Source organism: Orcinus orca, chromosome 7, assembly GCF_937001465.1.
Source record: "Orcinus orca chromosome 7, mOrcOrc1.1, whole genome shotgun sequence".
NCBI classification, from domain to species: domain Eukaryota; kingdom Metazoa; phylum Chordata; class Mammalia; order Artiodactyla; family Delphinidae; genus Orcinus; species Orcinus orca.
In genome coordinates, this window is record NC_064565.1 from 86,661,199 (window position 1) to 86,687,238 (window position 26,040).

At 35.5% G+C, this 26,040-nt stretch overlaps 1 protein-coding gene, 1 long non-coding RNA gene and 1 pseudogene across 2 annotated transcripts in view; 1 reads left to right on the top strand and 2 right to left on the bottom strand.

The window, feature by feature from the left end:
* The window catches only part of C2CD6 (C2 calcium dependent domain containing 6), a 150,056-nt gene that overhangs the window by 32,990 nt on the left and 91,026 nt on the right, over nt 1-26,040 (bottom strand). The window contains 2 exon segments of the mRNA XM_049711948.1: nt 15,873-15,931; nt 19,185-19,242. Of these exon segments, the coding sequence (XP_049567905.1) occupies nt 15,873-15,931; nt 19,185-19,242 (117 nt within the window).
* LOC117201680 (uncharacterized) overlaps nt 1-26,040 on the top strand; it is a 63,599-nt gene that overhangs the window by 26,429 nt on the left and 11,130 nt on the right. The window lies entirely within an intron of this gene.
* Nucleotides 642-6,210, bottom strand: LOC125964938 (ATP synthase subunit a-like; annotated as a pseudogene).

Genomic DNA, 26,040 nt, shown 5'->3' on the forward strand with positions numbered 1-26,040 from the left:
GAGTGCACTACCTTTTTTCCCAGGGGTGGGAATGGGGGTTTGAGATAGAAGATCAACTTTCTGCTTGTACTGATACCATGTTGGTATATATGAAGGCTGTCCTTTCATTAGTTGCCATGCCTCTCTCTAATGCTATGATAAATCTTTTTCCTTTATCCCCCATTTATCTTTTGTTTTCTTCTTCTGCATATATTTTAAAGTGGTGAAATTTTGTATTTCAATTACATAAATTGTGTGTGTGTGTGTGTATATATCTGTGTGTGTTTCTAACAAAGAAATATACCTATCATTTTCAGGGTTTTAGCTGAGTTCAATAACCCTCCCCCTATATAGGTCTTGACTGCCCTCAGTCTAGATCCTTGAGGGGTTATAACATGCAGTTCCCCAAGTCCACAGGTGGCCTTTGGCCTTGGCTGCAGGTGATCTTATAGGGAGTGAGGAGTGTAGTATCCCTGGGAGTAGGAAAATATATTTAGAGTATACTTGTGAGCATTTGCCTAACACTACCAACACCTTTAGGGGAAAGTCATAGAGCACTTGGTAGACAGAAACTATTAGTGGTAACGGAATAAGCCAAAAAACCACATGGTTTAAACATAAACAAAACACAACACCTATCAGTTGACTACTTTGTACCACCGTGTTAGGTGTCAGAAGATAGAACGATGAGTGGGACAAATACCTTGCCCCAATCTAGTAAAGACAATGGTCACATGATCAGTTGTAAAGGATATTGCTGTGGTGGTAATGTGACAAATCACCTAAGGTGCCACAGTTAATATGGAGTCAAGACAAATCTTAAGCCAGCTGACAGATCATCTTAATCTGTCAGTGCTCTTTGCTGATGCGTACTGTACTTTGTAAACTTATCTCCTTTATACCAATTATGTTACTGTAATAAAATGGTTTACTCCAAGTAAGTCTTTTTCCTCCACCTGGCTATAAGGTCTTTGAAGTCGACAGCTACGTTCTTTTCATTCTTGTATCCACAGTACCTGGCACATAGTAGGTACTCATTCAAAAAGTATTTGTCGATTGTCTAGGTTCCAGACATTGTTCTAGATACTGGGAATACAAGACACACAAACTCTTAGCTCTCAAGATGCGTACATTATGGTAAAGAAGATGAACAACTATGATTAAAGACCTTAGTACTCTGTCATTTAGGGGATGGCTTGTACTTTACTGAGGAGTCTCTAAGTGAGTCCCTTGGAGACCCTTAGGGCTGCATATTTTTGATAAATTTGTCTTTGTCAAAATAGTTTGAGTTGGAATAGACATAAAAATCTTCATTTCTCTAGCTCATTGGTCTTTTCACAATATGAATTGCTTGAATGGTCCTGGGAATGTCATGCTATTAGGGTTCAGTTCAATTCAACCAACACAATATAAGTTGGCAAAGCACTGGTAAATATTTTACATATATTACTGGGAAAAGTTCGTTCGGGTTTTTCCATACGCTGTTTCAGAAAAACCTGAATGAACTTTTTGGCCAACCGAATATCTCACTGAATCACACTTTTTGGTTAAAAAGGCCTTTCACTACCCATACCTACCCTCCCTCTCCTGCCCCAGGTCCCTGTTAGGTACATTCTTCACAGGATGCTTCCAAGGTACCCTGTGCACTCATCTAGTGTTATAGATGTATTGTAATTCCCCACTTTCTGTCAGCTACATTCACTAATACATTTTTAGTTACTCAAGGTCAGGTGGGCAGGAGAAGGTGGTTGATCATATGTATTTTAGGTCCAAATTCCAACTCCCTTATCTAATCTTACTAAGCCTCAGTTTCCTCATCTGCAAAATGTATAAAATAACAATGCCTACTTTGTTATAAGGATTAAATAAAATGATAAACATAAAAAGCTTATCAATATGGTACCCATTTATAGTATATCATTGTTAATGATTTATAGCATGGTGCCTGCTATATAGTAGGTATAATATATGCTAGCTAGGGTGAAGTGTATATTTAAAATTATTAGTGTTACTATAATAAATAGTGATAATATTACTCCTAGGAATAGTAGTGAGGGGTGAGGATCTTACATGAGATCGATATATTAATAATCCCATAAGAGATACTGTAAATGCTATAATGATATTTATATATACTAAAGGCATTTGATAATTATGAACTTGATCACAATCTAATGAGTCAAAATTATTTATTTTAGCTTAAACTAATTATCATATTCAGTCCATTCTAGTCCTTTTTGGGTTCATTTATAAGCCAGGCTTGTTGTTAGTAGTAGGATTAGGAATAGCGCTACAACAAGTATTGTTTTTAGATTATTTGCTTGGGATGCTCAGGATAAAGGTAAAAAGGAGGTCAATCACTAAGTCAAAGAGAAGAAATGTTATAGCTACTAAGAAAAAACTTATGGAAAAGGGTAAGCATGCCGATCCTATGGGATCAAATCTCCCACTCATAGGGACTTGTTTTTTCTGTATAAATATTTAATTGAGGGAGTCAGAATGCAGTAAATACAAGTAGTGAGGCTAGTGCTATACTTATAATTAGTATCATTTATAAGATTTATTATTCCTTTTCAGATTATATCAAATAATCTGATAAGAAGTCAATGTAGTATTTAATACTAAAAGGATAAGATCCTCATCAATAAATAGACACATAAAGGAACAGTCATACTACATCCACAAAATGTCAATATCAGGCAGTGTCTTCAAAGCTGAAGTGATGATTGTAAGTGAAGTGGAATTTTAACTGGCCTAAGAAGCAGACGACTAAGAAAGTAGAGCCAATAATTATAGGCAGACCGTGGAATCCTGTAGCTATGAAGAAAATTGAGCCATATAACCTGTCTGAGATTGTAAAAAGTGTTTTGTAGTACTCTGAGGCCTGTAGAAGTGTAAAGTATACACCTAAGGTAATTGTAATAAAAAGAGCTTGGAGCATATGCTTACAGTTTCCTTCTATAAGGCTGTGGTAGGCTCAGATGATGGATACTCCAGAAACTAATCACACTGAGGCATTAAGGTGTGGCACTTCTAGTGGATTTAGAGGACGGATACCTGTTGGTGGTCAACATCCACCTAATTCAGGTGTAGGAGCAAGACTTGAGTGATAGAAGGCTCAGAAAAAGCCAGTAAAAAAGAAGACTTCTGAAATAAATAATAAATAGGATTATTCCATACTGAAGTCATTTTTGAACGACTGGTGTATGGCGGCCTTGGAAAGTGCTTTCTCGGACAATATCTTGTTATCATTGGTATACTGTTAAGGTATTAGTTAATAGACCTAATGATAATAATATTATTGAATTAAAGTGAAATCAAATTAGTAGGCCTGATGTTATTAGAAGGGCTGAGAGAGCTCCTGTAAGGGGTTAGGGACTGGCATTTACTATGTGATATGGGTTTGGTGGGTCATTATGTGTTGTCATGTAAGTAAAGACTTACTAGTAAGGTGAATACGTAAGCTTGAGTTAGGGCAACAGCAAATTTGAGCATAGTAAGTAAAGCAAGGATAATAAATGTAATGAGGGCTGTGGTGGTACTAATATTTAGTAGTGCTAGAGTTGTTCCCCTAATTAAATGAATTAATAGATGTCCTGCTATAATGTTAGCTGTTAATTATACAGCTAAGGCTATTGCCTGAATAAAGAGGAACTGGTGGTCCTTGTGGTAAAAAACAGGCTAAGGATGCTTTTGTTTAATGGCAGAAACCAGTAATTACAGTTCCTGCTCACAGAGCGACTGCTATACCTAAATTTATTGAGAGTTGTATAGTGGGTGTAAATGAATGTGGTAAGAGTCCTAGTAAATTCGTTGATCCAATAAATAGGATAAGTGATATAAGCATTAGTGTTCAGGTCTGTCCTTTGTGGTTGTGAATAGCTATTATTTATTTCAATGTAAGTTGGACTAATCATTGTTGAATAGAAATCATGCGGTTGTTGATTAGTTGGTTAGGTGTGGGGAATAAAATACTTGGGAATATAACGATTAATACAACAACAGGAAGTTCTAATATTGTTGGGTTAATGAAAGAGGCAAATAAATTTTCGTTCATTTTGCTTCTCAAGGGGTGAGTTGTTTTTGTGTTTTAGTATATTTTAATTCTGGGTTTGAAGTATAAATATATTTAAAACTTTTTAGTTGGAATATAATGAATAGAACTAGAATTATTGATAAAATAGTAATAAACCATGTTGATGTGTCTAGTTGTGGCATATCATTAAGGGTAGATTTAACACCCAGTCTTTAACTTAAAAGGTTAAAGCTAATTAGCTGCTTAATGAATTTATAATATTGATGCAGATCATTTCTCGAAGTATTTAAGTGGAATGAATTCAAGGATGACATGCATGAAGCTATGATTTGATCCACAAATTTCTGAGCATTGTCCATAATATAGGCCTGGTGGTGTTGATATAAGGGTTGTCTGATTTAAGCGTCCTGGAATGGCATCTGTTTTTAGGCCTAATGAAGGAATAGCTCATGAGTGTAAAACATCTTAGGAAGAAATTAATATTCGGATTGTTATCTCTATGGGTAGAACTTCTTGGTTATCTACTTCTAATAATTGCAGCTCTCCTGGTTTTAGATCTGAAGTACAAATCATATATGAGTCGAAATTTAAGTCTTCATAGTCTGTGTATTCGTAACTTCAATATCATTGGTGTCCTATAGTTTTTATAGTCAGAGAGGGATTATTAATTTTGTCTATCATTTAAAGAATTCATGGTGATGGCAAGGGAATTAAAATTAGGATGATGGCTGGTAAGATTGTTCAAATTGTTTCCACTTCTTGTGCGTCTATTGTGCTTGTATGTCTTAGCTTAGTTGTTAATATGAGTGAAATAATAAATAGGACTAAGGAGCTAATTAAAAATATGATTATTAATGTGTGATCATGGAAGTGTAGAAGTTCTTCTATAATAGGTGATGTTGCATTTTGAAAGCCTAAGTTGAAAAGGATGTGCCAAAGAGTTATACAGGGTTTTCACCTACAACTTAACTTTGACAAAGTTATGTAAATTTTATAATATCTCACTTAACGAGAAAGACATAATGGTATTGGCTTGAAACCAGTAAAAGAGGGTTTGATTCCTTTCTTTCTTATTTAGTTACTTTAACATAAGTGGGTTCTTCAAATGTGTGATATGGTGGAGGACATCCATGTAATCATTCTAGGTTTGTAGTGGTTAGCTCTACTATTGAGACCTCTCGTTTTGATGCAAATGCTTCTCGGTTATAAAAATTATTAATTATAAAAATTATAAAGATTATAAAAATTATTAGTATCACTGCTGTTAGTGAAATGAATGAGCCTATTAATGAAATACTATTTCATGTTGTGTATGCATCAGAGTAGTAGTAATATCATCATGGTATTTCAGATAGACCAAGGAAGTGTTGTGGGAAGAAAGTTATATTTACGCCTACAAATATAATTACGAAATGACTTTTTGCTCATGCTGAGTTAAGTGTGTAGCCTGTGAATAGTGGGAATCAATGTATGAAGCCTCCTGTAATGGCGAACACTGCTCCTATTGATAGTACATAATGGAAATGTGCAACTACACAATACACATCGTGAAGAACGATTTCTAGGGACGAGTTGGCTAAAATGATTCCTGCTGAACCACCTGCTATAAAAAGGAAAGTAAAGCCTAGGGCTCATAATATAGCAGGGGATCATTTGATATTACCCCCGTGAAGAGTTGCCAGTCAGCTAAATACTTTTACTCCTGTACAAATAACGATAATTATAGTAGCTGATGTCAAATATTCTCGTGTATCAACATCTATGTGTAAACATATAATGGGCTCATATGATAAACCGTAAAAAGCCGATAGATGTCATAGCTCATGCTATGCCCATATACTATGCCTCAAAGGCTCTTTTTTCCCCTGAATAATAAGTTACAATATGTGAGATTATTCCAAATCCAGGTAAGATAAGAATATAAACCTCAGGGTAACCAAAAAATCAGAACAGGTGTTGATAAAAGAATCAGGTCTCCTCCTCCTGCAGGGTCGAAAAAGGTTGTATTTAGATTTTGGTCCGTTAGTATGGTAATTTCAGCTGCTAGTAATGATAATAATAGTAATACAGCTGTAATTAGGACAGATCACACAAATAATGGTGTTTGGTATTGAGATATAGTGGGTGGTTTATGTTAATAATTGTGGTAATAAAATGAATAGCATCTAGAATTGAAAAAACACCTGCTAAATATAAGAAAAAACTGGTAAGATCAACTGAAGCTCCTCATGAGCTAAGTTTCTGGCTAGAGGTGAGTATACAGTTCAGCCTGTATCTGCACCAGCTTCTACCACTGAGGATGCGAGTAAGAGTAAGAAAGAGGGTGGAAGTAATCAGAAGCTTCTGTTTTTCGCACGAGGGAAGGTTATATCGGGTGCTCCAATTATCAGTGGAACTAACCAGTTTCTGAAGCCTCCAATTATAATAGGTATAACTATGGAGAAAATTATTACGAATGTGTGGGCTGTTACAATTACATTGTAAATTTGATAATCCCCAAGTAATGCTCCAGGTTGATGTAATTCAGCACAAATTAGTAGGCTTAAGGAAGTACCCACTATCCCAGCCCAAGCACCAAATAATAAGTACAAGGTGCCGTTATCTTTATAATTGGTTGAGAATCATCAGCGGTTTATGAACATAGGTAAAATGGCTGAGTAAGCATTAGACTGTATATCTAAGGACAGAAGTTGAGTCCTCTTTTTGCCAAGTCCTGTGGTGAATTAAACATACTGAACTGCAAATTCAAAGAAGCAGCTTCAATTCTGCTGGGGCTTCTCCTGCCTTTTTTTTTTTCCTGACGGTGGGAGAAGTAGATTGAAGCTAGCTGACTAGGGTATTTAGCTGTTAACTAAAATTTCGTGGGAATGAAATCCCACCAATCACGTGAGGATTTAGCTTAACTAAAGTGTTTGATTTGCATTCAGTTGATGTAGTATAGAGTCTTGCAATCCTTATTATACAGGAATTAAGTAAATTATACCTGCTTAGGGCTTTGAAGGCTCTTGATCTATATTAACCTAAATTCCTATTCCAGTACTGAAAGGATTGGTGTAAGGGTAAAAGTAATGTAGATATTACAGTTATTATTGGTAGAAAAGTTTTTTGTTTTATATATTCAAATGATCATTTTATTTTTATGTTATTGACTGATGGTAATATGGTTAGTGATGTAGAATACGTAAGTTGTATGGAGAAATATAGGTTAAGCAGTGCTGTGATAGCTATTAGTGTGGGTAAAATAATGTTCTTTTTTGTTGTTGTTATTTCTTGAATAATTACTCAATCGTGATAGTGGTGGGATGCCTCCTATTGATAATAGAATGGTGAGGATAAGAGTTGTAATGATGGGTATTTTGTTTCTTGTGTGTGATAATGAAAATGTAGTGGTGGCTGAGCTGTGAATGAGTAATGTGAATATAGTGAGTGTTATTTTTTTTAATTAAGTTATTTTTGGCTGCATTGGGTCTTCGTTGCTGCACGCGAGCTTTTTCTAGTTGCAGCAAGTGGGGGCTACTCTTTGTTGAGGTGCACGGGCTTCTCATTGCGGTGGCTTATCTTGTTGCGGAGCACAGGCTCTAGCCACGCGGGCTTCAGTAGTTGTGGCGGGCGGGCTCAGCAGTTGTGGCTCGCGGGCTTTAGAGCACAGGTTCAGTAGTTGTGGCACATGGGCTTAGTTGCTCCATGGCATGTGGGATCTTCCCAGACCAGGGCTCGAACCCATGTTGCCTGCATTGGCAGGCGGATTCTTAACCACTGTGCCACTAGCGAAGTCCAGTGAGTGTTATTATAATGTAAATTAGTAGGTTTAGGATTGTTAGAGTTGGATTATATAATATGATAGCTGTTATTCAGCCTATGTGAGCGATTGATGAGTAAGCTATGACATTTCGTAGTTGCATTTGATTTAGTCTGCCTCATCCTCCAATTATGACTGCTAGTGTGGATATGATTAGTCGTAAGTTTAGGTTAATGGATGGTGAAATTTGGTATAATACAGATAGTGGTGCATGTTTTTGTCATGTTAATAGAATTAAGGCTGCTTTTAGTGAAATGCCTGTGTGACTTCAGGTACTCAAAAGTGGAATGGGGATAGTCCTAATTTTATGACTAGAGCTATTTTAATGATTATTGATGCTGTTGGATTAAAGATTTTTGTAATGGTTCACTGACCACAATACAGTATGTTAATGACAACAGCTATTCTAAGTAATATTGATGCGGTGGCCTATGTTAAGAAATATTTAGTAGATGCTTCTACGGCTCATGGGTTAAAGTTTTTTTATTAGAATAGGGATGATAGCTAATATATTTCAAACCCAATTCAAATAAGTAATCAGTGTGAACTAGTTATTTCATTATGGTCCCTGAAATAATGGTTATTAAGATAATGATAAGGATAATGGGATTTTCATTTTCAGGGTATGGGCCCAACAGCTTATTTAGCTGACCTTACTATAGAATATAGTGTAATGTGGTAGCACGAAGAATTCTGAATTCTTAAGGGGTAGGTTCAATTCCTATAATTCTAGAAATAACAGGATTTAAACCTCTATTATTTACTCTATCAAAGTAACTTTTTTATCAGACATATTTCTTATGTTTGTGAAGGGATGCTTGACGTTATGATAGGTAGTGAAACGTGTCATATACACAGGGCTAGTGTTAGTGATAGATAATTTTTCAAAGTAGATGTATGAGTTGATCATATCAGAATCACGGGTAGGATGCTTGAATGCATAAGGAGATTGTTAATAGTAGTGTTTTGATAATAAAACTGGTTGTGTATAGTTCTGGTGTATGGGGATCGTGGAATGCTCCTAGAAATAGGATTGTTGTGAAAATATTTATTATGATGATGTTGGCATATTCTGCTAGGAAAAATATAGCAAATGGGCCTGCTGCATATTCTACGTTAAAGCCAGATACAAGTTCTAATTCTCCTTCTGTTAGATCGAAAGGGGTTCGATTAGTTTCTGCTAGGGTAGAAATAAATCATATTATGGCTAGAGGTCATGATGTAAAAATTATTGTTCTTGTGTTGTGATGAGAGTTGAGAGGGTAAAGGATCCATTTATTAAAAGGACTGATAAAAGGATAATTGCTAGTGTTACTTCATATGAAATTGTGTCACTGCTCATAGGGCTCCAATGAGAGCATATTTTGAATTAGAAGCTTATCCAGATCATAGAATGGAATAGATGGCTAGGCTTGACATAGCTAATATGAATTATACTCCTAGATTTATGTCGATGAGAGGGTAAGGTATAGGTAGCGGGATTTATGATTAAGGCTAAGGTTAGAGCTAGGATTGGTGCAAGAATAAATATGGAGATGGAAGATGTAGCTGGTTGTAGTGGTTCTTTAATGAATAGTTTGACTGCATTGGCAACAGGTTGTAATAGGCCATATGGTCCAAAGATGTTTGGTCCTTTTCAAAGTTGCGTGTAACCTAATACTTTTCATTCAATTAATGTGAGAAATGCCACAGCTAGAATTGGGACCATGAGTATCCAGATGTTAATTATAAACATTTTGTTAGGGAGAAGAGTTGAACCTCTGTTTATAAAGGTTTAACTTTTATGCAATTACCAGGCTCTGCCACCCTAACAAACCCTGTTCTTGGGTAGTACATTTATAAAATAAATTAAGATCATATCATTAACTGATTTTAAGGCACTTTTGTAAAGTAGACCTTATTTCTCTTGTCCTTTCATACTGGGAGAAATACATAATAGATAGAAACCAACCTGGATTACTCTGGTCTGAACTCAGATCATGTAGAACTTTAATTGTTGAAAAAACGGAACTTTAATAGCGGTTACACCATTGGGATGTCCTGATCCAACATCAAGGTCGTAAACTCTATTGTCGATATGAACTCTAGAATAGGATTGCACTGTTATCCCTAGGGTAACTTGTTCCATTGATCAATTTTTGGATCAATAAGTGATAAGATATTTTGACTAGTTGGTTTAGATTTTAATCACTTGGAGGCTTTTTTGTCCTCCGAGGTCACACCAACCAAAATTGTTAACCCATAATGAAACTTGTTATCCCTTGGTGGTTTAGTTTGGTTTTTTGGGGTGTTAACAAATGAAAGCTCCATAGGGTCTTCTCGTCTTATTTTATTATTCCTGCCTCTTCAAGGGAAGGTCAACTTCACTGATTAAAAGTAAGAGACAGTGAAATCCTCCTGTGGCCATTCATACACGTCCTTATTTAGAGAACAATTGATTATGCTACCTTTGCATGGTCAGGATACCGTGGCCATTTAACAGATGTCACTGGGCAGGCTGTGCCTCTACTATTAGTTATGCTAGAGGTGACGTTTTTGGTAAACAGGCAGGGTTTGTGTTTGCCAAGTTCCTTTTACTTCTTAAAATCTTTCCTTAAGTGCATGCCTGCATTGGGTTAACAGTGTATTATAATAAGTAATTTAATGTTGATTTAGATTTATTTACTGTTAATTTTCAGTACAGTATCAGTTACTGATGTAAGCTTATGCAGGGAGAAATATTTCTTGTTACTCATATTAACATCATTGCTTCTATTGGTTAATAATTAGTCCAGTATTAAACTAGTTGATTTGCTTATAGTTGTTATTAAGGTAGATATATTGTTGAGCTTGAACGCTTCCTTAATTGGTGGCTGCCTTTAGGTGAACTATGGTGTTGTTTTTACTCTCTAGATAAGGTTGTACCCTACTTCTAAAAAGCTGTACCTTTTTCGATTAACATTTAAAAATACATTACAATTTATAGTTTTTTTAGGTAATTTTTAAAGTTGAACTAAGATTCTTTTTCTGGACAACCAGCTATCACCAGACTCATTAGGCTTGTCACCTCTACTTATAAATCTTCTCATTATTTTGCCACATAGATGAGTTTGTTCTAATAAACTGTTCATAAATAGCTTGTCTGGTTTCAAGGTATTTAAGTTATTTTTGTTAAATGTTTACTAGTTAAATCATTATGCAAATGGTAAAAGGGGGTAAGCTTTGCTTTTTACTACTTTTAATGCTTCTTTCATCATTCCTTTACGGTACTTTCTCTATAGCGCCAAAAGATTTTAAAATTTCTATTTCTTATACTTTAACTATTAGGTTAATGGTTTATTTGATTTGCTTGTGGTAATTAAAATTGTGGGAGGTTTGGGTTACAGTTAGTTCAAAGTATTCATAAATTATGAAATCTCCTGGGTGGTAAACTAGGTGCTTTATTTAAGCTATGCTTTGATTTGTCCAAGCACACTTTCCAGTATGCTTACCTTGTTATGAATTGTCTCCTCTCATATGATTAGTATTTGTTAATAGATTATAGAGGATTATTTTAATACTTGAGAAAGGTGATGGGCGGTGTGTGTGTGCTTCATAGCCTTATTCAATTAAGCACTCTATTCTTTTTTTTTTTTTTTTTTTTTCCGTACGCGGGCCTCTCACTGTTGTGGCCTCTCCCGTTGCGGAGCACAGGCTCCGGACGCACAGGCTCAGCGGCCATGGCTCACGGGTCCAGCCGCTCCACGGCATGTGGGATCTTCCCGGACCGGGGCACGAACCCGTGTCCCCTGCATCGGCAGGCGGACTCAACCACTGCGCCACCAGGGAAGCCCCACTCTATTCTTAATTTACTACTAAAGCCTCCTTTTTTAAAAAAAATATTTATTTATTTATTTTGCCTGTGCCAGATCTTAATTGCAGCACGCGGGATCTTTAGTTGTGGCATGAGGGATCTTTTAGTTGCAGCATGCGGGCTCTTAGGTGCGGCACGCAGACTTCTTAGTTGCGGCATGCGTGTGCGATCTAGTTCCCCAACCAGGGATCGAACCCGGGACCCCTGCATTGGGAGCATGGAGTCTTACCCACTGGACCACCAGGGAAGTCCCCTCCTTTGGTTTTTAGTTTCATAAAAACTTTTGTGTAATAAGAAATATATTCTTGGGACTTCCCTGGTGGCCCAGTGGTTACGACTCTATGCTGCCAATGCAGGGGCTGCGGGTTCGATCCCTGGTCAGAGAACTAAGATCCCACATGCCGTGCAGCGTGGCCAAAAGATTAAAAAAAAAATTGAAAAAAAAGAAATATATTCTTGAAATAGAAAATGTAGCCCATTTCTACTCACTCCATAAGTTACACCTTGACCTAACGTTTTTATGTATAATTATTATGCTTACTGTTGTTCCTTTTTAGGGTTTGCTGAAGATGGTAGTATATAGATGAATTAGCAAGGGCTGGTGAGGTTTATTGATTATAGAACAGGTTCCTCTAGAGGGATATGAAACACTGCCAACTTCTTTGAGTTTTAAGCTGCTGCTAGTAGTACTCTGGTGAATAATTTTGTCATTGTAATTATTTGAGTTTAGGGCTAAGCATAGTGGGGTATCTAATCCCAGTTTGAGTCTTAGCTGTCATGTAATCAGGAAATATTAAAGTCACTGGTAGTTTATTTTTATTTTAGCTATGGCTTTTTATGGCTTAGTTAGAATTTAACTTTTTGAAAACTTATTCTGTCACATGCTTTATGCAGGTTTTCTATTAATTTAGGTTTATCAAATGACCGCGGTGGCTGGCACGAAATTTTCCAACCTTGGATAATATAACTTAGTCAAAGTTGCATTTATGGCTTAATTTTTATCACTGCTGTTTCTGTGCGGGTGTGGCTGAGCAAGGCATTATGATCTACTATTGTAGTGTGCTTGATGCCTGCTCCTTTTAATCTTTATGATTTACAGGGCATTCTAACTGGGGTGTGGATGCTTGCATGTGTAATTTTATTAAAAACTAACAGAAACGCTAGGACCAAACCTATGTGTTTATGGAGTTAGTAAACTCATCTAGGTATTTTCAGTGCCTTGCTTTAAGTCTTAACTGCATTAACAGGCTGAGTTTGTATGCATGATTATGTGGTAATGTGTACATGATTAATTTGTGTATTTTATATTAGATTTAGTGTTGAATTTTAAAATTTAATTTTAATAAAAGTGGCTGATAAATCTAGGGAGATGTCTGTCTATATAAGTGGTATATATCTACATAATTTACTGGTATGATTAGGGTTTATTTTACTTGAGTATTGAAATGTCTGTGTTTTGTTGGATAGATTAATTAAATTCTATGTATTTGTATGTTTCTTACCTTGTTTTTGGGGTTTGGTAGGGTGTCATAGGCATATGGAGCATAGGGCTTAGTGGGGGGTAAGGGGATTTGTTAAGCAGGGCGTTTACCTATTTAATAAATGTGTACGTGTATGTGCGTGTAATTATGTACATGTACATGCACATGTACATGTGTGTAATTTCCTTATGTCCTGTAACCATTGACTGAATAACACCTTATGGTTGATGATGCTGGTTAATAATATTCAATTAAGTCCAGCTACAATTTATTTCACTTTGTTAAGTCCTCAGATGGCCATATCCGAGTCACAGCACCCCTTAAAAATTAAAAAATACCAAATACATGAACCACAGTTATGTGTGAGCATGGGCTGATTAGTCATTAGCCCACTGAGATGTCTTATTTAAGGGGTAAGGGTGGGCGATTTTAGGTGAGATGGTCCTGAAGTAAAAACCAGATGTCTGATAAAGTTCATTAATAGAAACCACTACAAGTCATGGGCCCTGAGCGAGAAGAGAGACACATGCTAAGTGGGTTGATGGTTTCACGTGGCTTGCTGATTAAGCTTGTGATCTATTGGATATGATATGCATGTTGACTGGAATTGATTTGACTTAATGTACTATGTACTATTAATACCATTATGTTCTATGTAATATCAATAATATAATGTACATGCTTATAAGCATGGGGCAGATAATTAATGCACAATTACACATATCATATATTATATATATATAATATGTATGTACTTATATACGTGGATATATACCATATGCATGAAATACATTAGCTATTTATGGGAGAGGAAAATGTTATTTTAATACTGACATGGTACTTTAAGATTGTGGAAATGTCCCATAACAATTATCAGGGAATAGTTTAAGTAGAGTTTCAGCTTTGGGTGCTGATGGTGGAGCTTGAGCTTTTTCCTTGAGTCCTGGGGAGATATATTATTCTCTTTTTCTAGTTTACAAGACCAGGGTAATAAATATACTACAAAGACTCTTCATATTAGGAGATTACTTTCAATAATGCTAACTACTGGTATTAGCACTAGAATTAAAAAGAAGTATAAGATGGATGCTAGCTGTCTGGTAATAATGAAGGGGTGTTCTATGGGTTGTACTCCAATTCATGTTAATGTTAGTAGATCTGCTACTAATACTCAGAATAGGCACTGGCTGAGAGGTCAGAATGTTATACTTCGTTGTTTGGATGTGTGGAATATTGGAATGAATGCTAGAATTAAAATTGAGAAGATTAGGGCTAGTACACCTCCTAGTTTGTTGGGAATTGATCGTAGGATTGCATATGCGAATAGGAAATATCATTCTAGCTTAATATGGGGTGGTGTGTTGAGAGGATTTGCTGGAATATTGTTGTCTGGATCTCCTAGCAGGTCGGGTGAGAATAATTCTAGTATTAGTAATGCTAGGATTAGTTGTAAAGTGCCTAAAACATCTTTGACTGTATAATATGGATGAAATGGAATTTTATCTATGTCAGATAGATTCCTGTGGGGTTATTAGAGCCTGTTTCGTGAAGAAATAGAAGATGGATGGTTGCTAGGGCTGCGATAATAAATGGAAGAATAAAATGGAAGGTGAAAAATTGTGTGAGGGTTGCTTCATCTACTGAAAATCCACCTCAGATTCATTCAACTAGGTTTGTTCCCATTTAACCTCCAGCTAATAGTGAAGGGACTGGTGCCAGAATTCAAGTCTTCTGACTCAAAATCTTGTACTCTTTCTATAACAGTATAATGCCTGGTAGATTTATGCCACTCTTTTCCTAAATAAATTTTAGGCCAGTAATCAGATGGGATTTTTGTGCTATTTTTAGATGAATAAGCCTGGAAGAAGTAGTTTGAATAGCAAAACATTAAAATTTCCAGGACATTTTAATGGCTTATTGGGACAACTGGATTGAATATTAGGATCAGTAATGTCCTGGACAATTGGGATTTCTGTCTTTAAAGTGACTAAACCCTTCTGCGTGTAGTCCAAGACACTCTTATATCAAATTCTACTCCCTACAAAATAGTATTAGCATGGGGGTTCCAGTGTCTTGGATTAAGGAGTCAGTCATTAAAAATTATGAGGAAAAGTACTGACAATTCTTTAAGGGCTTAGAATCTTCTCCCCTGTGTGAGCATGGTTCATACCTACTGAGTGCAAAATATGAAGTAGACCAAGTTTTCCTTTCTCTTCTCGCCTTTCATCTCAGTGTTTCTTTCTTGCCCAATCCTCATCCCAAGCCACACAACCCTTGTTCCATTTGTGAAGTACTGCTGTTAGCCTGGCATGGCATTTAGACAGCCGAATCTTGAACAACTGAAAATTCTCAAGGTGTGAAAAAAGGAATCCAGTATAGTTCATTTCAAGTATTAATGGAAAATTGGGATGAGGAGAATGGCTTCTGTAAAATTGTTCATGTCACAACAGCTGGGCAAAGATAGTCTATGCTTTCCTGGTGCTATTGTGAGTTGCCCATTAAACAACAGCCATTTTGGGAGAGGCAGAAGAATTAAATACTATAACCTGCTGAAGTTAATGTTATATTTATATTGCTTTATAATAATTTATAATAAACTATGATAAATAATATAAATAAAATTTACTTATAATAAATTCTCAATAAAGTATATGCTTTCTTGATGACAGAATATTCAGTAAAAATTAATTCAAAACAATGTAAAATGTTAACAATGGTTTTTAAAGGATATATCAATCTACTTACTGATTTTCTTTTTCTATTTGTATTTTTCTGTCCATAGGCCTTATCTTGTATTAACTCATCTGAAAAAGAATGAAAAAATGATATAATTAAGTTAGCACTTGTGGCATTTGACAAGCATGTTCTTCAGACATGTCTCGAATGACTATGTAGCATAGCAGTTAAGGGCACAGGCTCTGGAGCCAGACTGCCTAGACTCAAATAGTCTCTGCAACAACTAACCATCTAAATTTGGACAAGTTATCTTGCCTCTCTCTGTCTCAGTTTTGTCATCTGTCAAAGGGTAAAGATCCTCTCTCATAGGATTGTGTGATTTAAAGGGCTAAAGCATCTAATACTGTGGCTGGGACATAATAAGCACAAATGAATGGAAGTTTTGCTGTTATTGTTACCATCGTTACTACTCCCTCTATTCTGACCCCTGACACACTGCACCCTTGGGTCTGTCATCTAGTAACTCTGACTACTAATTTGAATAGCATTGTTAAAATACATAAAGTTATTAAAGTTAAATGTCATCATGCACCATACTTTATGTACATCAAAGATTGTCTTGTAGTCAGATTATAGTCAATGTATTAAACACTTCTACTTTTCTGGCTCAATGCCAGTTCAAGAAATGAAGTAAAAACAAAAAAAAATATCGCCATTGCACTCTAGGTGGTTCTGAATGTTTTTGTGGCTGTTAAAGATTAGGCACCTTATCAGAGCTATGCTTGACTGCATGTTTAAAAGATTGCTTTTACTAATCCTTCTTGGAGCCTCATTTTAGCCTATCCTCTAGCAGTCATTTGGGTAATCTTCCATCATTCATTTGCTATACATACCCAACTCTGTAAAGCTGTGTGGACAGACAATCTACATTCTAGATACATTTCATGAGTAATTCTATATTTCCTTAATTCAATTCATGACCCTAGAGAGGATTCTTATGTAATAAACTTAAAGAATTTATAAAAGTATGGAGTGGAACGACCATATTCTTCAATGAATTGTGGTGCTAGGCTAAAAATATGTGCATATATATCAGGAGTCAGAGGGTATCTATGAAAGTAGCTCCAAAGGAACTGGGCTAGGCATATGCCTCTAATTTGCTTAAAGGTAATGATAATTCAAGGAATTTAGCAAGAGTGCTGAACCTTACTAAATAAACTTTAATATACTGCATTTTATCTTATATAATGTATCTATAGAAGAATTAGGTTAATTATATAAGACTGGTCTACGTAAATAAACTGAAGAGTGTAATGCAAAGTATAATAAAATCATTTAAAATATATATATTTAGGAACCTTGAATCGTTTTTAAAAGGCTCTGTTCAGACATAAATTTAGGAATATAGCCTTCTAGAGAAATAGGAGACCAAACAGTCTTAAAACCATCTTTCTCATTTTAAAAATGAGAAAAAGATCCAGAAAAGTTATGACCTGCCCAAGAGCAAATAGGAGTGAACAATAAGAAAATAAGCCCTGTTTTCCTCCCTAAGCATTTACTTTTTAAAAGATACACCGTAGATGTTCTTTCCAATTCTGTATTTGATTTGACACTGCTTATAAAGGCTCTTTACTCTTCACAGGAGATTGGACCACTGGCTTGTTTCACAGACTTCTTTTACAGAATTGTCAAACTACTCAGCCTTTCCATGCCTCAGTTGCCTCATCTATAAAACTAGTATAATAGTGTCAACCTAACAGGGTTGTATTTATGAAGATTAAATAAATTAATGTATGTGAAATGTCTACAAAGTTATGAAGATTATAAGGCAATATAAGGAAACTGCAAGGGAGTACTGAAATATTTATTCTTAGTATCTAGTTCCATTCTTTAATTTTTAAAATGGGAAAATTGAGGCTTTTATAAGACAAGTGGTTGCCTAAGGTCCAGAGCTAATTAGTGGCAAGGCAGGGGTGAGATCCGGTTTACCCCCCAACAATATTTTCTATTATTTGATACACTATTTCCCCTTTTCAAGCAATAGTCAGAAATAATAAAATAAGGAGCTTGCTTGCTGTTCTAGCAGATTTACTCCAAAAGTTCTTTTATGATTAGAAGACTCCAAAGGATATTAGAATGAAAGTTTTGGAGGCATCATATTATAGGTACTCTCTTATTACTCATGAATGTTATTACAAATGGTCACTTTCTCTTCTAAAATAAATAGTAATTTAGGTGTACTTTAAATTTTTCCTGACATTTAAAGTATTCCTGGAACTGACATCCTTTGTTCTAAAATAGCTTCCTGTACCCCAATATATATTCTTAGAACTGTTATTATTGTGTAGAACAGATATATAAATACATATCCATATGTATGCATATGGATAAAAACAAACACATATATGGCTAAAACATTAATTTGTAATAATTTTCATTTCACGACATTCAACTATTCAAGATAAGTCAAATTTCCCTTTTGGGGACTTTCTTCTAAAAATACACTTCTCAGTTACAATTTCATCTGATATTTTCCCTGTATGTCTTTTTTTTTTAATATATTTTTTCATCTTCTATTTCCCCATAAGTTCCTAATTGGAGAACACTCTCTACTACTCAAGGATGCTTTCATGTTACAAAGAAACGTGCCTGCTTGCTCATCCTCCCTGTCAAGTGTTTTATTCTTATTTTCTCTTCATTTTAATTAGATTACTACAGTCTCCTCTGGATGGATATTCAGTTACTACACAGTCATAACTGTCCCAATTGTTGAATATTAAAACATTTCTGTACTAATTTGTAAAAAGTTGCTGCCTCAAGATATCCAAGTATCCATCTTAGATTCATTGCCCTGGCTATCTTGATTCCCTTAGGAATCTCCCATTTCCTTCAACCCCAACATGACACAGCAGGGGACTTCCAGAACTCTGATCCAGCAGCATTGTCTGATCTGGTTGTTCCATGCTCATGCTGTACTAGTTGTTATCTTGATTATCTTTGGGTTTACTGATATGTCAAATGTGTCTCCATAACAATATCACAGAACAATCCCTTGAATTAGAAAAACTTCACTAGATAGATCTATAGATAGCCAGAACGTTTGTAAACACAGATAAATGTATTAAATGGTTTAGTAATATTATATAATAATGCATGTAAAATAAATATTACCTAGGATCTTAAGGCCATCTGTATTTTGCTTTGCTTGATTTCCCACTAATATTGTAATTCCATAGGTTTTTCATGCCAGTAATCATAAACATCACAGTGTAATTTATATTTTGAAGGAAAGTCTTGATAGTAATTGTTTTACATGAGTTTATGTTCTCAATTTCACTGAATATTTGAAAATTACAACCATATATACAAATAATAACTTACCTACACCATTAGCGATATTTAAATTTTCATTCACTGTGCTACAGGAACAATGTGAACTCTGAAATAAAAATAGACCAGAAAAAGTGAATAGAAAAAATAATTAAATATCAATATAATTTTTAAACTTAGCATTATTGATAGCTGTAAATAATAATAAAATGAAATCTAATGTTACCATTTGGATTTATCTTATATAAGGAAAATAATTCATTTCTAATATAACCAGTACACCTGCAGGTGGTGAGATAACTTGCATGGCTGAAACATTGTAGTAGTAGGTTGTTGAGGTAGGAAATGGCAAGCATCAAAAAAGTACATGATACTACTTTGTATATTATTGATCTCTTCTTACTCCCCTAAGCCCCAGGAAACAAAAATAGTAACTTAAAATGTAAAATAAAAATAATATTAACATAAAAGAAAGCATATATCAAAGGAGAATGGAGAAGTGATATGATGGAAAATGGTAGAGTAGGGTGCTCAAAGAATTGGTCCCTTCACTGAAACAAATATAAATGTCAAAGGCTCACAGATCAACTATTTCAAACTCCATAATCTAATACAAAACTTATAGCAACCAGGGACTGGTTAATGCAAAAAGGGGCAGCTAAATTTTGGTGTTTTAAGAAATCTGTAAGGTCATTAGCTGGCCACTGAGATAATGGAAGAGAGACTTCAGTGACTGACCACAAATGGCAAAGAATTTACAGTCTTTGCAAAACAATAGTTTGGATAGGTCACTAAAGAAACATGTGACCACAGCCCTCAAAAATCAACAACAGTACCCTAGAGATGGAGGAGAATTTCCAGAGTTACATTATAATATTTAAAATGCCCAATTTCCAACAAAAAATCACAGGACATACAAAGATACAGGAAATATGGCCCATTCATAGGAAAAAACTTGACAGAAATGGCCTGTGAGGAAGCCCAGATATTGAACTTAATAGACAAGGATTTTAAAATGACTTTCTTAAATATGCTCTTAGAGCAAAAGGAAACCATGGGCAAACAACTAAAGGAAATCAAGAAAACAATATATAAACAAAATGTAAATAAAGAGATAGAAATTATAAAATGGAACCAAATAGAAATTCTGGATCAGAAAGTACAATAACTGAAATGAAAAACTCTTAAGAAGTTCAACAGCATATTGAGCAGATAGAACAAAGAATCACTGAATTGAAGATAGGAAATTAAAATTATCCAGCCTGAGAAGTAGGAAGAAAAAAAGAATGAAAAAAGTGAACAGAGCCTAAAGGACCCTGGGGACAACAATCAAGTGTACCAACATACACATTATGGGAGTCAAAGGAGAAGAGAAATGGCCAGAAAGAATATTTGAAGAAATAATGGCCAAACACTTCCCAAAGTTAGTAAAGGACATGAATCTACACATCCAAAAAGCTCAACACACTTCAAGGAGGATAAACTCAAAGATATATACACCAAGACATAATAAAACTCCTAAAAGACAAAGAGAGAACTTGAAAGCAGCAAGAAAAAACATGACTCATCACATATAAAAATTCTTCAATAAGATTAACAGCCAATTTCTCATCACAAGCCATGTTAAGTTAGTAGACAGTGGAAAGAAAAAGACTGTCAACCAAGAATTATATAACAAGCAAAACCATCCTTCAAAAATGAAGAAGAATTAAGACATTCCTGGATCAACAAAAGTTAGAGGTGTCTGTCACTATTATTTTTGTTTTACAAGCAATGATAAGGGAGTCTCTCAGGATGGAAGAAAACATACTAGACAGTAACTCAAGCCCATATTAACAAAGAAATCCAGAAAAGGTAACTATGTAGGTAAATATAAAAGCCATTATTATTATATTTTTGGTTTGTAACTTCTAAAATTTCCTACATGCTTAAAAACTTTTTATTTATTTTGCATTGAAATATAATTGACATACAACACTGTATTAGTTTTAAGTATACATAATGATTTTATATATGTATATATTATAGAATGATTACACAATAAGCTTAGTTTACATCCATCACCACACATTTATAATTTTTTTCTTATGATGAGAACTTTTAAGATTTATTCTCTGCAACTTTCAAGTATACAACATAGTATTGTTAACCACCCTATACATCACAAACCAAGGACTTATTTATCTTATAACCAGAAAGTTTGTACCTTTCAACAACCTTCACCCATTTCACCCACCCCCAAAATGCACCTCTGGCAACCACCAATCTGTTCTCTGTACAAATGAGTTTAGTTTTTTTGTTTTAGGTTTCACATATAAGTGAAATCATAAAGCATTTGTCTTTCTCTGACTTATTTCACTTAGTATAATGCTGTCAAGGTCCATCCATGTTGTCTCAAATGGCAGGATTTTCTTCTTTTTTACAGCTGATTAATACTCATTGTGTATGTTTACCACATTCCCTTTATCCATTCATCCACTGATGGACCCTTAGGTTGCTTCCATATCTTGCCTATTGTGAATAATGTTGCAGTGAACATGGGAAGGCAAATATCTCTTTGAGATCCTAGTTTCAACTCCTTTGAAAATATATCAGGAGTGGGATTGCTGGATCATCTGGTAGTTCTATATTTAATTTTTTGAGGAACCTCCATACTGTTTTCCAATGTGGCTGCACCAATTTACATTCCACCAAGTGTACAAGGGTTCCCTTTACTCCACATCCTTGCCAACACTTGTCACTTGTTTATCTTTTTTTTTTTTTTTTAATAAATGCCATCCTTACAAGTGTGAGGTGAAATCTCATTGTTGTTTTGATTTGTAGTTCCCTGGTGATTGGTGATGTTCAGCACCTTTTTTTTTTTGGTCATTTGCATGCCTTCTTTGGAGAAATGTCTGTTCAGTTCCTTTGCCTGTTGTTTAATTGGGTTATGTGGGTTTGCTTGCTATTGAGTTGTAGTAGTTTCTTATATATTTTGGATATTAACCCTTCATTAGATATATAATTTGTAAATATTTTTGCACAAGCTATGGGTTGCCTTTTCATTTTGTTGACTGTTAGTTACAGTAAGCAAAACTGTATATCACTTGTATAAAACAGACATATAAACCAATGGAACAGAATAGAAAATGACACAGAGCCCAGAAATAAACCCACACATATATGGTCAACTGATCTTTGAAAAGCATGCCAAGAATCCACACTGGGGAAAGAATAATCTTTTTAATAAATGGTGTTGGAACAACTGGATATCCACATGCAAAAAAATGAAATTTGACCTTTATCTCATACCATACACAAAAATCAACCTAAAATGGATTAAAGACATAAGACCTGTTGCTTCTAGAACCCCAAAATATGTTGGGCTTATTTTAATGTTGTAGGTGCCAAGAGTTTCAAAACTGTTTCTTGATAGTGTCAAGAATGGAGCAGCTCTCAGTTTACTGAATAATTTTTAGGAATCTAGTCAAGATGTCAGGCTTTGCACTAGGTGTGGGGCAATGGCCCATCCCCTTTCATAAACTCCTTTGTGAATATTTGTATGTCCTGAATGAGTATGTCAAATAAATCACCTTGGAAGAAGGTGTCATACCTGTACTCCTGGAGAAAATTGCATGCAGTTAAGATATTGTCTGCTACTTGGGAATAAACCTGGCCAAGGAGGTGACCAAGATTTAAACACTGAAAACTATAAAATATTAATATAGGAAACTGAAAGTGACTCAAAGAAATGGAAAGATATCCCATGCTCTTGGATTGGAAGAATTACTATTGTTAAAATGGCCATACAACCCAAAGCAATCTACAGATTTAATGCAATCCCTATCAAATTACCCATGACTTTTTTCACAGAACTAGAATAAATACACATAAAATTTATATGGAAACATAAAAGACTCAGAATTGCCAAAGCAATCCTGAGGAAAAGGAACAAAGCAGGAGGCATAACCCCCCCAGACTTCAGAAAACACTACAAAGCTACAGTAGTCATAACAGCATGGTACTGGCACAAAAACAGACATATGGATGAATGGAACAGAATAGAGAGTCCAGAAATAAACCCACACCTATGGTCAATTTTTTTTTTTGCAGTACACGGGCCTCTCACTGTTGTGGCCTCTCCCATTGCGGAGCACTGGCTCCGGACGTGCAGGCTCAGCAGCCATGGCTCACGGGCCCAGCCGCTCCGTGGCATGTGGGATCTTCCCGGACCGGGGCACGAACCTGTGTCCCCTGCATCGGCAGGTGGACTCTCAACCACTGCGCCACCAGGGAAGCCCTGGTCAATTAATCTTTGACAAAGGAGGCAACAATATAAAATGGAAAAAAGATGGACTCTTCAGCAATTGGTGTCGGGAAAGTTGGACAGCTGCATGTAAATCAATGAATTTAGAACACATCCTCACACCGTACACAAAAATAAACTCAAAATGGCTTAAAGACTTAAATATAAGACATGAAACCATAAAACTCCTTGAAGAAAACATGGGCAAAACATTCTCTGACATAAATCATACCGAAGTTTTCTTAGGTCAGTCTCCCAAGGCAATAGAAATACAAGCAAAAATAAACAAATGGGACCTAATCAAACTTACAAGCTTTTGTACAGTAAAGGAAACCATAAAAAAATGAAAATACAACCTACAGACTGGGAGAAAACATTTGCAACAGCCTTGTCCATCACACATCTTTGCAGACAAGATATTTTTTAAAATTTATTTTATTCAAGTATAGTTGTTTTACAATGTTGTGTTTCAGGTGTACAGCAAAGTGATTCAGTTATATATATTATATTCTTTTTCAGATTCTTTCCCCATATAGGATATTACAAAAATACTGAGTATAGTCCTCTGTTCTATACAGTAGGTCCTTGTTGTTTATCTATTTTATACATAGTAGTGTGTACATGTTACTCCCAAATTCCTAATTTCTCTCTCCCTCCACCTTTCCCCTTCAATAACCATAAGTTTGTTTTCTATATCTGTCAGTTTCTGTTTTGTAAATAAATTCATTTGTATCATTTTTTTTAGATTCCACATGTAAGTGATATCATATGATATTTATCTTTCTCCCTTACTCTACTTAGCATGATAATCTCTAGGTCTGTCCATGTTGCTGCAAATGGCATTATTTCATTCTTTTTTATGACTGAGTAATATTCCATTGTATATATGTATGACATCTTCTTTATCCATTCATCTGTTGATGGACTTTTATATTGCTTTCATGTCCTGCCTATTGTGAATAGCACTGCAATGAACATAGGGGTGCATGTATCATTTTTTTTTTTTAAACATCTTTATTGGAGTATAATTGCTTTACAATGGTATGTTAGTTTCAGCTTCACAACAAAATGAATCAGTTATATATACACATATGTTCCCATATCTCTTCCCGCTTGCGTCTCCCTCCCTCCCACCCTCCCTATCCCACCCCTCCAGGCGGTCACAAAGCACCGAGCTGATCTCCCTGTGCTATGCGGCTGCTTCCCACTAGCTATCTACCTTACGTTTGGTAGTGTATATATGTCCATGCCTCTTTATCGCTTTGTCACCGTTTACCCTTCCCCCTCCCCATAGCCTCAAGTCCATTCTCTAGTAAGTCTGTGTCTTTATTCCTGTTTCACCCCTAGGTTTTTCATGACATTTTTTTTCTTAAATTCCATATATATGTGTTAGCATACGGTATTTGTCTCTCTCTTTCTGACTTACTTCACTCTGTATGACAGACTCTAGGTCTATCCACCTCATTACAAATAGCTCAATTTCGTCTCTTTTTATGGCTGAGTAATATTCCATTGTATATATGTGCCACATCTTCTTTATCCATTCATCCGATGATGGACACTTAGGTTGTTTCCATCTCTGGGCTATTGTAAATAGAGCTGCAATGAACATTTTGGTACATGACTCTTTTTGAATTATGGTTTTCTCAGGGTATATGCCCAGTAGTGGGATTGCTGGGTCATATGGTAGTTCTATTTGTAGCTTTTTAAGGAACCTCCACACTGTTCTCCACAGTGGCTGTATCAATTTACATTCCCACCAACAGTGTAAGAGGGTTCCCTTTTCTCCACACCCTCTCCAGCATTTATTGTTTCTAGATTTTTTGATGATGGCCATTCTGACTGGTGTGAGATGATATCTCATTGTCGTTTTGATTTGCATTTCTCTAATGATTAATGATGTTGAGCATTCTTTCATGTGTTTGTTGGCACTCTGTATATCTTCTTTGGAGAAATGTCTATTTAGGTCTTCTGCCCATTTTTGGATTGGGTTGTTTGTTTTTTTGTTATTAAGCTGCATGAGCTGCTTGTAAATTTTGGAGATTAATCCTTTGTCAGTTGCTTCATTTGCAAATATTTTCTCCCATTCTGAGGGTTGTCTTTTTGTCTTCTTTATGGTTTCCTTTGCTGTGCAAAAGCTTTTAAGTTTCATTAGGTCCCATTTGTTTACTTTTGTTTTTATTTCCATTTCTCTAGGAGGTGGGTCAAAAAGGACCTTGCTGTGATTTATGTCATAGAGTGTTCTGCCTATGTTTTCCTCTAAGAGTTGGATAGTTTCTGGCCTTACATTTAGGTCTTTAATCCATTTTGAGCTTATTTTTGTGTATGGTGTTAGGGAGTGATCTAATCTCATACTTTTACATGTAGCTGTCCAGTTTTCCCAGCACCACTTATTGAATAGGCTGTCCTTTCTCCACTGTACATTTCTGCCTCCTTTGTCAAAGATAAGGTGACCATATGTGCATGGGTTTATCTCTGGGCTTTCTATCCTGTTCCATTGATCTATATTTCTGTTTTTGTGCCAGTACCATACTGTCTTGATTACTGTAGCTTTATAGTATAGTCTGAAGTCAGGAAGCCTGATTCCTCCAGCTCCATTTTTCGTTCTCAAGATTGCTTTGG